This window comes from Melanerpes formicivorus, unplaced genomic scaffold (genome assembly GCF_026170545.1).
Source record: "Melanerpes formicivorus ecotype bairdi unplaced genomic scaffold, bMelFor1.0.p_v2 SCAF_10, whole genome shotgun sequence".
Lineage (NCBI taxonomy): Eukaryota > Metazoa > Chordata > Aves > Piciformes > Picidae > Melanerpes > Melanerpes formicivorus.
The window spans coordinates 7,457,145-7,472,409 of record NW_027142362.1 but is presented as its reverse complement, the minus strand read 5'-3'; the positions used below and the strand labels follow the sequence as shown (position 1 = coordinate 7,472,409).

Sequence of the window (15,265 nt, the reverse complement as noted above, 5' to 3'; positions counted from 1 at the left end):
GAAAGCAGTATGGTGTATTTCTTTAGTGTCATTTGCTCATTTGCCACAAGATTGTATTTTCATAAGGGGGGGAAAATGATTTTCAAGTATATATTAGTTTTTAATATCTAACTATGGGAATTAAAATGCTTTAGGGTGTATTTCTTAGCTTTTGAGTGCTAGGAGGTTTTGAGGGACAGGTTTTAACCAGTACTGAGTGATAAATACCCAATACTGATTTTTTTCACTCTCTGTAGCTGTCATCACAATGCTCCCCTACAAATGATCTGCCATTAATACCTCATATGACTTGCTGTACATTAGAGAATCTCTACTTGCTTATGGGAAGAGAACTTGAAGATCTTGAAGAAGTACCTGCAGGAAATGTTCTAGGTAAGATGTAAGCAGTATAAAATTTCCTAGAGCTTGAATCTTAGTATCAGCCAGGAGGGACTGAGGTTGTTTTGATGTGATTAATAATGAGAGAACTTAAATAAGTCTGTGGATGTTTTAAGGTATGTTGTGTGCAAACCTGAAGGCACTCTAATTAAACCGTGATTTCTGTGAACTTTGAATGGTGAGGAAAGGAAAAGGTGCATGAATAGGACAAAGGTAGGGGTTGTGTAATTGGGGCATTGCCAGGTGACCATTGCTGCCAGGAATTGCCAAAGGGAGGTGTAAGGGCTCATATTTCCTAACTTTCAAGGATTATTTATAATGTTTTTCCCAACAGTGGAAATTCTGTTGTATGACTTGTCTAGTGATGTGGATAACTGTATTTATTTATGGGTCTGCTCGAACTGTGCTGCTAAAAGTTACTTATTTTATGGCTGTGGGACAAGTCTTTAAGTGATGTTATCCTAATCATTGAGTTATGCTCTCTTCTGCTGGATTCTGAGCTGCTTTGACTAGAGTGTGAACCACATTCTTTGCTGGTTTTGTCCTTCTTGCTTTGTGTTTTCTTTGAATATCGAAAGTAGTATTCAGAGTTTAGAAAGTGTAACCTTTAAACCTTAATTGGTTCTTTATTGTTTATTCTGCAAATGAAAATACACAAACTCCAGCAAAGCAAGGTGTGTTTTTCAGGTCTTCTGTCTGATTTTTCAGAAATTGGTAGTAAATATGTAGTAAATTAAACCCAGGTGTGCTCTGTCAGGGTTGGATTTTGTTAGTCTAAGCAGTTCATTATTCTGGTCGCTTTTAGCATGGGCCTGGTGTTCAGAATGTAAACAGTTGGTGAATTCAGTTTGATTTGGAAGCTTAATATTTTCAAATTCTGAATTACACCTTAATCTACTCTGCTGCCCAAGCTGACCATTTCAAGCATCAAAATGACTGTTTACCTCAAAAAACCCGATTGAGTTAAGAAAAAACCCTGCCCTGAAATGCTGCAGTAAAAGTGAAAAGATACTGTCTTTGTGCTTGCCAAATAATAAATACTCCTGGTGTGCCTGCTGCAGAGGAAAATACACTATGAGAATTATATTAGGTCTTTAATGTTATGGGTTGGACCCAATCTCAAAAAAATGTTTTTGTAAGCAATTAAATCCACTAAAAAAGTCAGTGGTTGCCACTGCTGCAGGGTACTGTTCAGTGGGGTCTGGCTCTTCCTTAAAAAGAAGTATATTAGTTGAGTAATGTGAAAGTTCTAAAGGGTGGCATGAGAGTTGTTGTGTTTAGAAGAATTCATTAAAATGTCAAGTTCACAACTAACAGTCATAGCTTGTAGCCAGACTGTGTTGCTAGTTCATCTCATTTTTGCCAGATCAATGTCTAGAGTCTCTGTGCATACTGACAGAACAGCTTTTCATTTTTTACCTAGAACATAGAAGCTGAAGTATATATGGTGGCTTTTTTTGATCTCATGTAATTTTCCAGAATATTTAAAGGTAAAAGCCTTTAATACATTCTTGTTCATTTGTTTCTCCCATTTCACTGTAAGGCTGCATTGTTAATTCACATCAATCCAATAAACACCTTCAGTGATGAGGCATTGATTTAGCACATCCAGGAGAAAATGCAGTTCATGTATATGAAAGGGATCTGTAACAAATGTGATGCAAGACTTTTATTATTCCAGTTAGTAACAAAGATTTCTATTTCAGAGGTCATTTATCTTCCAGCTTTATGGCATGCCAGCAGCAATTTCACTGCAGCCATATAAGGAAATTGATTGTCGATTATCTAGTAATTTAAGGAAGCTTTTCTGAAAGCTGTGTAGTTTTACTGTACATAATTAAATTATTGCCATGAGGAATTCACAGTTCAGCATGACTGCCTATTTCCACTTTAAAACTTATGGGGCAGAGGTTTGTTGTTGTTTGTTGGGTTTTCTTTCCTGGTTGGTTGGTGGTTTTTTTTTGCTAAGTATAGTTCCCTTGTAAGAAACTAAAATCTGCTTGGTCCCAGTGAGCAGCCTTTTTATCCTTTATATTGGCTTATGCAAAGGTTTCATAGTTTATAGTTTCATAGTTTCATTCAGGGTTGGAAGGGACCACAAGGATCATCTAGTTCCAACCCCCCTGCCATGGGCAGGGACACCCCACACTAGATCAGGCTGGCCAGAGCCTCATCCAGCCTGCTCCTAAACACCCCCAGGGACGGGGCCTCGACCACCTCCCTGGACAACCCATTCCAGGGTCTCACCACTCTCATGGTGAAGAACCTCCTCCTCACATCTAGCCTGAATCTCCCCACCTCCAGCTTCATTCCATTCCCCCTAGTCCTATCACTACCTGAGATCCTGAGAAGTCCTTCCCCAGCCCTCCTGTAGGCCCCCTTCAGATACTGGAAGGCCACAATGAGGTCACCTCGGAGCCTTCTCTTCTGCAGACTGAACAGCCCCAACTCCTTCAGTCTGTCCTCATAGGAGAGGTGCTCCAGCCCTCTGATCATCCTTGTGGCCCTTCTCTGGACACGTTCCAGCACCTCCACATCCCTCTTGTAATAGGGGCTCCAGAACTGGACACAGTACTCCAGGTGGGGTCTCACCAGGGATGATCAGAGATATGACTTCATACCTAGGCTGTTTTACTGAAGATGAAAGTATTTAATCTCTTGTGCCTCGTGTTCAATTAATATTTCCTTAAAGTATTAATCTCCTTTCAGTTGCTAAAAATCTGAAAAACTCATGGCAAAAATATGGTAAGAGGGGGAAGGTGATGATACTCTATTTGAACAACAAAACTGTCACACCAGCAGAAGTCTAGAACATCCAGTCAAAAAGCAATGAATGCTACGGCCTTACCTCATACACATAGCCATTCCAGCAAGCTTTGAGAGATTTTTGCTGTCAGTGTTCTGAGTTCCTGGAAGTTAAAAGAAACAAAACTGGTTTACATTAGTTAATTTGTACTGAACATTTGCAGCTCAAATGTTTTTGTCAAAAGTATTTGTCAAAAAGCTTTAAGCACTCTCTCTGTTGCAAGTCATATGGCAAACACAAACCACTGCCTCCTTCCACAGAGCAGTTGATAATTTACAGTTTTGCTTCTTTACAGTCTCTGTGACTACATATTTTCTTTTTGGTAGTCCTTGAGTAGGATGTGAAATATGATTTACAACAAGTTAAAAAGTTATTGAGGACCAAAGATCATAAAATCTCTTTAAAAATAATTTGCCAGAATATTCTTTGAAACTGCTGAAATTCTTGTCTGACAAAAACACCTGGGTTGTAGAATTTGTAATTTAGAAGCTCTATTGATTTCTCCACTCTGAGCAGTAGAGGAGTATGTGAACAAAATGTTTTCTGAGGGAGCACTGTGTTTCCATTTGAGAAGTGCTGTGTCTAAATCCAGACTATCACACCAGTAAGTGTTATCATAGTATCATAGTATCATTCAGGGTTGGAAGGGACCACAAGGATCATCTAGTTCCAACCCCCCTGCCATGGGCAGGGACACCCCACACTAGATCAGGCTGGCCAGAGCCTCATCCAGCCTGGTCTTAAACACCTCCAGGGACGGGGCCTCGACCACCTCCCTGGAGGTGTTCTGAAGCCTTGGTATGTCTGTATTCTGGGGAATGAAAGAGGAAGAGGGGATGGCTGATTAACTCATTCCCATGCAAGAATCTTTCTCTCTTTAAATATATATAAACATATATCTATATATAAATAAACATATGATATATTTTCAATATATAAGTATACATATATATGTATTTGTTTAGTTATTTAAACCAGGCAAAGAAAAAGCATCATTTTCTAACACTTGTTTTGATACTTTTGTGAAGACAGTAAAAAGAGTTTAGTGGATGATCCCCAAAGTGGCAAAGGAAAAATATCCAAGGAGAAAGTAATTTGGGCTCATAAGTAAAGACACCCTCTAGATGAACCTAATAGCTTCCTTCTCCTCCTCCTCCTCTGTTATTTTTCTTGTGGCTGTGTGGTAATTGAAAGCAAAATGCCTTTTTTTGTGTTCCATACAGAAAGGAGGGAGGGGAGTTAGTAACAAAAACAGCTGATGGAGTGTAAAATTACATTTTTAAATAGGGAAGAAGAAGTAGTGTTTGTTTGAGGTGGTGCCATGCACAGGTGAAAGGCCTGGGACTCCCCTACCGGATAGGGACTCTTTGTTGCTAAGTAATTTAAGTGCTTCAATGTTTCTGAAGACACTGGTTTAGGTACTTGTAGAAGTGCAAACATGTTTAGGTACCTGTACAAGTGAATAATGTGGAGGTTTTTTTTCACCTTGGTGATGTGGTTTTCTGAATGAATTACTGGAGGAGCATCAAGCAATATATTTTTGTTGACTGAAACAGTTGGTCTCAAAGCATTTTGCATGTGCACAGGCCTGAGTTCAGAGTAACCTGCATCTTAAAGTTGACATGCATACTGCTTTTTACCCACAGTTAGAACAACAGTGTTGTTTGCTAGCATGCAAGAACCAAATTTTTCTTAGGGCTCCCTATATGACTATTTTAAGTGTTTTTCTGTGTTTTGTCAAATCCTGCTAAAAGCGAAGCTTTCCCCCTTACCATTAGATTGGTAGTGCTTTAGTGTAATGCACATAGGAGCCTAGATGATTTCCTGAGTGTTTTCAGAAGCTTAGCTGTGTGCATATCAAGTGTTCTGCCAATTAAGAGCCTTTAATTGTTCCTTTAATTATCAAGTGCCGTTGTTACAAGTAAGAATCTCAAAGTCACTCCTGTTGCCCGCTCACTGTGGACTGACTTCTAGCACCATAGACTGCTGTGCATGGTTTTTTTCCCTCATGTCTAAATTGCTTGTTTTCTCATGTAACATTCTTTCATATTTCAGTTCTTTCTAAGCCACATACAGAATTCTTGACATGCAAACAATATGATGTGGGAAATGTAGGTGTTGCAGATTCATACTTTGTCCCTTTCCCAATATAGGTGCCATACAGCTGTGGTTAGCATCAAGAGTTGATACGAAATAGTACACCTAACCTCATTACAAGGTGTGTGAAAGGCATTTTATTCCTTTAGGACTTCATCAAACAATTTAGGAGCTTTTAATAAGCAGCCTCTGTTAAGAGCGAAGAGCAGCTGCAAGCAGCGATGCCATTTTAAAAGCCCAGAATGGCTTTCTAGGACTGATGCCAACTAGCAAGCATTACCACCTTCTGTGAAAGCCCTAGGAACAGTCCTGCTGTTGCACCAGCCTTTCAGTTCTGTGCAAACATTTGGTGGGCTAATTTAACTCTCTGAGTCCGTAACGTGACTATTTAAAATAAAATAAAATAACATAAATTAAACTAGCCGCTTTGAAGTGATCGCAGCTGCCTTGGCTGGCTGCTCTCGGCGTGCCGAGTGGCCACAGGAGGGCAGTCTTGCGCAAGAGCGCTACGGAGGCGAGCGGAAACCGGTGAATGGAACAAAGACATCTCCAACCTTTGCCTTCCCTCTTTGAATGCTTACAGTTTTTTCCCACTAACTGCCGTTTTACAACCCCAATAAAATAAAACTTGCGTTTTAAAACTAGTTTATAGCAGCCCAGCATTAATCAGTTATTCTGAATAACGTAGTTATCGGTGGATATATATAATCATTTCATCGCTTTTTCATGCCATTATTCATATAATTGAAGGGGGTTTTGTGTGCTGAATCACATTTTATCTCAGTGAACTGCTGAGTTTGCCTGACATCACTGTATGTCTACTGATCTCTTACCTAATTGGTGGTCTGTGATTAGTTGTTGAAAAAATGAAAGATATTTGAGTTATTCCTTTGAGGTAAAGACATAACAGTTATTCTGCAGCATGGCCTCTTTCAGTGCTGGGTACTGAGACAATTTTCTTCATTCTATTTTTGCTCTAGAGAATTTAGTCCCACTTACTGCTCTTAGCTGCATATAGTTCCAACAAACAGGCTGGGCAACTTGTGCTTCTTATTGGGCAAAGTAATGTAACATGGAGCACAGCTAATGAAATAGTATCAGATGAAATTGGAAGTGTATTTTACTGACTGTCTGAGAAGTTTCCTTTACCCTGTTTGTCTTACCATTTTTTGACTGTTTATTAGTGATTCCATTTCAGGGGACTTGACTTAAACTTTATTGCAAAAGAAGTGATTCATTACCTTGTTTTCAAAACAGTGCTAATGTATCACTGGAGAGGGAAAAACAGGACATGTCTTAGGCCAGAAGGCACAGCACTGACGTCTCTTTCTTGACCCACCTAAGGGCTGTTTTTTTGGAGAATACTTTGAATGGTTAATAATTTTCTTTTAAAGCCTTTTTAGGTTGGATTTTTGTTAAAAACAACCATTATATTGAAGAATTTAAATTGCTTATTGAGCAGCTATGATTTTTCTATTTATTTTCTGACTGCAGCTTCTTAAGACTATAAAAGGCAATCATAAGTGTAGTAATTCTTTCTGAAAACAAAACCCTTCTAAATTCTCTAGTGCTTCTGGAATGTCCTCTGCTCTAATTTTCAGCAGTTCATTGTGAGACCTTAAAAAGTTGAGGGGGTTTTATCTTATTTCAAAATTGAACTGTAGAAAATAATTTCATCTCATCCAAAATGTCTTCAAGCCTGCTCTTGACCACTGTTGGATTATAATGTCAAAAAAGGCAAACACTAAGTCGTTTGGGGAGTGTGCAGTGAAAAATTCTAGACTGGTTTTAAGGCAATTTTTAGTTGTTACAACCTGGAAAATCTGAACTTTCATGTAAATGTAGAACTAGTTTCTCACATTTGGAAGGTTATTTAGAAACAAGCCCTCCTGATTCTTTGTGGAGTTTGTATGCAGACAGGTATTTGCTGATTCTTGAGATTTCCCCAATAGTAGCAGGAGGAAAACTGCACAGACTCTCCAGTCTTCATTTTTGCTGCTTATATGCCTGTGGCATGCAGTGAGACTAACAAGAACCAAGATGATTTCATATTGTTGCTGCTTGAAGGAACTCAACAGCACAGCCACAGAGACATGCTTGGCAGTTGCTTAAGAGAAAAGATCTAGAAAGGTGATTGGAAAGAGGGTTTGAGGTTCAGGCAGTCATCTCAGTGTAACACCCCTTTGCTTCAGGAAGAAGTGATTTTGGCCTTGCAACCTCACTTTTATTAGATACCCATTGTTATACTAATATCTATTGTTCAGAATTTGGAGGCAGTGTTAAAGGAATGAGTCCTTTTCCTTATCTAAGGCTGCAGCATTGACTTACATACTCATTGCCTATGGACAGATGTTACTCAACCTTTCAAAAGCAAACTATGGGTTTAGGTCCCAGATACTAGCTGTCTTATGCCCCAAATTTCTGCATCTTCTGTCTGAGTTCTTTGTTACTGATACCATTTTTCAGGTCTTTTAAAAGTGAGAGGATAGGGATTTCCCCCAGTATTTCAGTTAGTTTTAGTCAGCATTGATGTATTCATTTTAGTCTCTCCCTCTCTGGCCAGGTATAAAAAGGGGAGAACAGTTACCTGTAGAAATAGCCATATGTTTATTCCACTACTGTAAGAGGAGTGTTTTAAGTAGTTATAATAACCAATATAAAATGGTAATAAAAATCTGAAGGTGACGTTTTGAGATGATTGGCTGAGCTCACATCTGTAATCTGTAATGTTTGGGATTGTTTTTTTCCAGCATACCAAGCTACACCACTGAGGATTTGGGGAAATTACATTTTCATTTAAAGAGCCTGAAAATTATACCCTCCCTCATTGTGCTTATAAAGATTACTTGGAGCATGCTTTTGTCTCTGTTGTTCTGTATTAAACCAGTATCCTCTTTAAAACTAGAATGTCAGTATTGACTAGGAGGTGGCAGTTAATAGTATAGCTCTCTGCTTTCTTGCAGTGTGGCTCTAAGGAGAAGCATCTAGCTTGCCTTGATTTGTTGGAAATCACTAAGGAGACTTTGGTTTCCATTACTAAATGAGGGTGTATGATAGATGAACCAAGGTGACTTCAGTTTTGTATTCAGAATTGTTAGAATGCCCTGCCTGTTAGTACCACTGTGAAATAATGAATGAAGTAGGAAACATCAGGGTTGAACTGGGACACTAGGGCATTAGGGTAAATGGCTGAGAGAGCCAGCAGGCATGCCTGACTTGAGAAATTAGTGTTTAAGGCTCAGTTTTCAACAGAGCTGTGAATTACCTGATTTACCAAGGAACTGTATTTATACCTGAACATTTTATTCTTCCCTGGAAAATGGTATTAGGCTTGTTTTCCTATTTCTGAATTAAACACACTGTCGAATTCCCAGCAGTAGCCTGCTGTAGAAGTCAGACTTTCAGAAACTTGTTTTAAGGGAATGTTTCCTGTATTTAAAGTGGCCATGGGTTTTCTAAAATGCAAACTGAGAATGTGCAGTGTCATTCAAGGTACAAAATAATTGCTTTAAACACACAAATGGGTTTGAAAATGTATGCTTCATTACATCTAAATTAATGTATAGCGATTCAGACATAAAAAAAGACACCATAAAACTACTTGGGAAAGTGTACAATTACTAATGCAGAAAAGAAGTTTTGTTCTTACAGGAGTTTAAGTTTTCCAGTGTTATTTATGGAAAATACATTTTTCATGCATCTGGGATGGTGTGTTTGAATCAGATCATGACTTTCTTGAAGTGTGTGTTTTTAATCAGCTGACTATTCCTATAGCTGTTCTGGTCAGATAAAGTTACCACAGTATCACAGCATCACCAAGGTTGGAAGAGACCTCAAAGATCATCAAGTCCAACCTGTCACCACAGACCTCATGACTAGACCTTGGCACCAAGTGCCACATCCAGTCCCCTCTTGAACACTTCCAGGGACGGTGACTCCACCACCTCCCTAGGCAGCACATTCCAATGGCTAACAACTCTCTCTGTGAACAACTTTCTCCTCACCTTGAGCCTAAACTTCCCCTGGAGCAGCTTGAGACTGTGTCCTCTTGTTCTGGTGCTGGTTGCTAGAGGGAAGAGACCAACCCCTTCCTGGCTACAGCCACCCTTCAGGTAGTTGCAGAGAGCAATGAGGTCTCCCCTGAGCTTCGTCCTGTCCAGGCTAAACAATCCCAGCTCCCTCAGCCTCTCCTCCTAGGGCTTGTGCTCAGGGCTTCTCTCCAGCCTTGTTGCCGGTGAGAGGCTTTGAGCACAAGCCCTATGAGGCTTCAGTTCAGTTTCTATCAGATGAATTAAGCTTTTCAGCATCATTGCAAAGGTAGTCAACTCATGTGCCAAAAGGTGGTTGTTAAATGTGGGTATTTGTCATGGTGTCAGGTCATAGGATACTTCAGGGTGCATAACTAAATAAAACCTAACTGGAATACTGTCTCATAGGTATCATTTAGGCCAGATTTTTAAAGCATGGAATTGCAAGCACACTGAAGTGTGTAAAAATGTCTGTTGAATAGTGAAATAATCCATTTGGGTAACCTTTGTTTTCTGTATCTCAGAGATATATTTTAGGTGTTGGTGCATTGCTGTTCCTTACCTGGCTTCTTTCTTGCCAGGCCTCGCATGGGTATTAGGTAATAGGTTGGACTTGATGATCTCTGAGGTCTTTTCCAACCTGGTTGATTCTCTGATTCTTTATCCTTTTGCAGTCTCAGCACAATGTACTATTCCAGCCCATCTTTAAATAACAACCAGCTACCTGCCTAGCTGAATGTCTTAATTGGACAAAATAATTTCATTTCTGATGTTTATCAGTGCTGAAATAAACAATGTGTAACTTAAGAGGGGGTAAAAAACCAGGACCTAGAAATTACAGTTTATTCATCTCAAAATGTTATCTTCTCTGTACCCTGTCAGAGGCAGTGAATGGTGGAAGTGGTTTTTTTTCTAGGCAGCGTAGGTTTTGTTGGTTAAATCTAATTTCTCACTATTTTTTCATAGGTCTCTTCTGAGTAATGTCTCCAATCTTAGCTTTTCCAATTGTAGTACATCAGGAAGTTGTCCTCTCTCTATGTGGGTTTTAGCAATAGGAAATTTATATTTTTGTGGAATTTATGTTCTCTATTTCTGTATAATCTCTTTTCCAAGGTTATGTAAAACTAAAACTCGCTCTACACAGCTTTGCTTGAATAAGGCTTTTCCTCATCTTTATACTTGGAACACATATCCTGTGAGCAAAACAGTTCTGAAGAAACAAGGTTGGTGGCTTGCTTTGTTTTTCACTGAGTTTCAGTTGCTGATGACATGCACAACTGCTTGGTGCAGGTTGTATTTTAAAGTGAATATCAAATGATCTCATTACTCAGAGCATCTGAGTGGTGGTGAGGATGATGATTCCCTCACCAATTAGGGTATTTGGAGAATTGTCATGTAATTTCTCATCCATTTCTTGGCTAGGAATGGAAATTGGAACCAGATCCTTTGTTTTGTGCTTTAGGTGCTTTTCCTGTTGTCATTTCACGTGAAGCCAGAGGGCACTGTTTTTCATGCAATACAAAAATGTGTCACTGTTTCAACTTTGGGTAAAGGTCTCAATAGATTCACAGCACTGTCAGTGTAGTGAAAACTTTGGATTGTGGTTTTTGATGTGCATTTCTTCATGCAGAAGAGCTACAAATATTTTGACTAATCACGTGGAGTATTCTAAAAGCCCCAAATCTGCAGTCAGTGTGGTGCCTATTTATTAGCTCAACTCAGAACTACTTTACTGGTTTAAGAGGCAGTGTAGTGTTAAGTAAAGCCACTGTCCTGAAAAATCTTGTTTAGCTTGCTTTTTTTTTGGTACTTCAATTGTCCTGAGAAATGCTATTATTCTGTATGAAATAGAAGTGGGAAAATTCTCTCTAGATGTTTCTTTGGCTTTCATGGCTGCACTAATTGCTTCTGCACAGAGTAAGAGCCAGGCTGTAGAAATTAGGCTGGACCTCCCTCAGCTGTCTTTGGAGTGTTAACATGGCTCTGAGATCTGCCCGGTTTCCCTTGAGCTTCCCACTCCAAATCTTAGTGTTAACCTCCAGTTTTCTCTTTGGATTCCACATTTCTCTTTGCCTTTCTGTCTGTTACTCTACCTCAGCTTTTTATTTTGATTACCTTAGTTATCCTGTGTCAATACAGCAAAACTATATGAGAATATTTTGGTTAACCACAACCTAAGCAAATGCAAAAGCTTTCTCCTAACTAGTGTTGTATATGTGATCCAAACCACTAATCCACCAGGGCAATTTATTTGAATGTGCTTTAAATTCCTGCTGAAGGACATCCTAATCTTATCCAGGTCTCCTGTATAAGGCAGGGAGGAGCAGGATGCCCACGTTCACACCTGCATGTGAAGAAGTGTCTGTCTTACTGCATAATAGACCTAGTGGCTGCAATATACAACATTCTTGCAATCAATGCCATCTGTGGTTGTGAAATGCCTCTACTTTTACCTTTGATCTAGCCACAAAAGCCTTTTATTGCTTTGTATCTTTCTCTTTTGCTTCCATATTCTGTTGTTTCCAAAATTGCTTCAAAGAGTTTGGAAAAAGCAAGGAGGTGGGGAGAGCAGTTTGGAATGGGTTCTGCACACAGCCACACTGAGCACAAACACTGTTGCAGCGAATTGAAATCCCCTCTAACAGCTGAGAAGGGTGCAAAGGCAAGAGGTTGTTAATAAAGCCTGTGCTTTAGTGAGTTGTTTTCTAAATATTTCCTGAAATTTTGATGATGCTTCATGCTTCACATTAGATTCTAAAAGTGTTGTGAGGGTTGTTTGGCCTGTATCAGGGTGTGAGTCATGAAGTTGGCTTTGTCTGGCTTGTGAACTGTAGGGGGGAGTTAAGGCAGAGCTATATTTAGGAGTATCAACTGCTGTCGAACTGTGGAGTGCTGCTAAACAACAGTGTTAAAGGAGCAGCACTGAGTAGTTTGGGCTGAAAGTTTAGATTGTTTGTGTTAGTTTAGCATTTAGTAAATAGTTGGAAAAGCTGATATTTACTAGAAATACTCTTCTGCAGAGGCTACAAGTCAAAGAGTGTGAATTTCAACTCCATTTGTAGTGACATAGTAAAAGTTGTTATAAGTTCATTGCCACAGCAAACAGATAACACTTCTCTTTTTTGCCTTATGTGCTTGAGAACCTGAATTTTAAAGAATTTTTTTATGTATAAAGAAGTGTTTGATTACAGTTATAGGTAATATATGGGTAATGTTTGAGAGGCTGTCACCATTGAGCTTTTATTTTCAGCTACAGAGCAGCTGGTGACTTGGTTTGATTGTATTTTGAAATTCTACCATTAATATGTGGAACCAAATTTATTTACTTTGTTTGCTGGTACTTAAGAGTGAAAGTATGGTTGTTTTCTAACCTTTCTTGCTTGCTGGCACCTAATTCCAATGAGGTCTGTTAGGTATTTGGGCAAAGTTCAAGCCAGTGTTTGTAAAAAATAGGAGGCTCTATTTTTTGTGTCTGCTCCACTGTCATAATGGTCACATGCTCTAGATAGTGCTTTTTGTGAGGTTTTGTGTTTGGTAACCTTCAAGCACAAGTCAATGCTTTATGTAATGTTGAAGTACTGGGTCAAGCATTGTGAGTTGCATGACTGGGAAGGTGTTAATGTAAATGAAAATGCAAACCTGCTGGTAGTTCGTGTTGCATCAGTTACTGCACTTAAACATCAGCAAAGATGTCCAGACTGATTCACCCTCTTTCCTCTGCTGGAGCTGTTGAGAAGGAAGTTGAAAGCACAAGTAATGGATGCTGAAGACAGCCTACCTACCTCCTTGATGCAAAGAGCTGTGTGTTGAGGAGCTTTCAAGATGGGACCTGAAATGTTTGGGATCTGGATGATTACATTTTTTGGAGCTTTTCCCCAACATACTTGATTGGTTTGTGACATTCAAAAAGCAGCTTCTCTGAGCAGTGATACTATCAAAGCTTGGATGCCTGTGTACTTGTGTCCTTAAAATGCTCAGATCCCCCCTGAGCTGTGCCTATCTTGCAGTTGTGCATGTCCCAGTTGGCCAGCCAGGAAGCACATGCTGGTTGCCAGGCAGCAGCTTCCAAGTGGGATATAAAATGATCATGTTTTGCCTGCCCTGTTTTCAGAGAACTCACCAGTTTTGGCCTCCCTTCAGTACTCAGCCACTGATTTTACATAACTTGTGGAAACTTAATGATATCTGAACCCTCTCCTCTCTCACTGGTCAACTTAGTTGAAGTTGATAACATGTTTAAAAGGCCTTAAGGAGAGACTGTGTGATTATAGGAGTTGCATTTACTTTGGAAATGAGATTTGAAAACATGCTCCATTTTTAACAGATCATTTTATGTGTACATAATCCCATCAGGAAGTCTGACATACTGTGTTGGAAGCATTGCTTCTCACCCAAAACCAGCCATGGAAGTAATCATCCATTTTTAGCAGAAATGATTTTCACTTTGATTAGAGAAGGTTCATCTACCCCAGAACCCTTCCAAAGCATTTAAAACTGACACCTAGCAGTGGCACATGGCCCTGTTGCTTTTGTTCAGGGAAGCAGCTGGTATTTTGTGTTTTAAGGTTTTGCTTTCTCTTGAAGCAGCAGCCAAGCCACTGCTGTAGCTTGTGGTTGAGACAGGAGACTGCATTTGTGGGCTCTTCTGCTTAGTCAGCAAAATGTTAGCCAGATTGGTCTTGTTCCTGAGGGGGTGGCAGTGGGGCATGGAGACATATTAACTTGTTTCAGCACCATGAGGTTCTGGCTGCACTTTCCGCGTGGATGGCAGGGAGAAAAGTTCTTAACTAGTTTTGTAAGTTGCTGTTAGTTGAACCTGTGTTTCTGATTGGCTTCCTCATGCCAAACAAAACTATGCTTAATATGTTGATTTGCCTTTCCTTGGACAGTTTGTCCAATGCCATGTCTCTTAAAATGCTTTGTTGGTTGAGGGAGTGACAGAGTCTGACAATTGCTAGGAAGCCAGAAGTGAGAGCAAGCTTGCTCTGTTGGGTGCCAAGTGGCTGCTAGATCACTCCAGCTGTATTTGAGAGGAAGTTCTTAAACTGCCTTTGGAGTGGAGTCTCTTCCTTTTATCCTCTAACACTAATGAAGCAGTCAGTGGCTGATAAAATAGAATAAACCAGGTTGGAAGAGACCTTCAAGATCATCGTGTCCAACCTATCATCCAACACCACCTAGTCAACTAAACCATGCAACCAAGCACCCTCTTGAAAAGGAAATGAAACACTAAGGGATTTCCAGATGTGGATATGTTAAAGCTGCTGTCCTGGAATCTTTTTGTTAGTGAGAGGCTCATAGCTCTTTCTAACAAGTGAAGAGAGGAATGTCGGGGATGTTACCACTGCATGTAGACTTAAGAGATGTAAAAAAAGTTAAATATTATTAGTTACTGTTTTGCAAGGGGACACTGAAAGTCAAGATCAGTTCTATTTATCTTTTCTCCTGTTTTGAAATCCAGGAACATTTTTAAGGCCAATTCAATGATGTGGTCTTCTGCACTAGTTGTAAGAACTCTCCTATCTTAGGAATGATCTGACCTAGAGCTAATGAAAGTTAATATGCTGCAATATTTTAGGAACTTAAAGTTTCATGGACAATCAACAGCAATGACTCTCAGTGATACATTAACTGAAGTAATCAGAAATCAGGAGGGAAATGTCAGTCTTTTCCCCTTTTCTTTTTTGGGGAAAAAGGGTTGGGATAAGGAGTAGCAGTATTAATTTTTGGTCTGATTTTTTGGCTAATGTTTTAAATAGCCCTGATTTTTCTGTTTTGTTTACTCAGATGCAGACTGCCAGGAATATTTAACATGAAGCTGACTTGTAAAATACTTGATTTAAATACACTTCCAGATTTGTGGGGAAAAAGATTTATTTTACTTTATTTTATTTTTTTATCACTGTGATAAAATTGGCCACAACAGCCCCATGCAGTGCTACAGGCTGGGGTCAGA

General features: G+C 39.5%; 1 protein-coding gene across 2 annotated transcripts in view; it reads left to right on the top strand.

Annotated features, from left to right (window-relative positions):
* The window catches only part of EFL1 (elongation factor like GTPase 1), a 73,737-nt gene that overhangs the window by 27,263 nt on the left and 31,209 nt on the right, over positions 1-15,265 (top strand). For both annotated transcript variants that reach the window (XM_068143467.1, XM_068143466.1), the window contains exon 15: positions 237-372. In XM_068143467.1, coding sequence (XP_067999568.1) covers positions 237-372 — 136 coding nt within the window. The remainder of the gene's footprint in view (positions 1-236; positions 373-15,265) is intronic.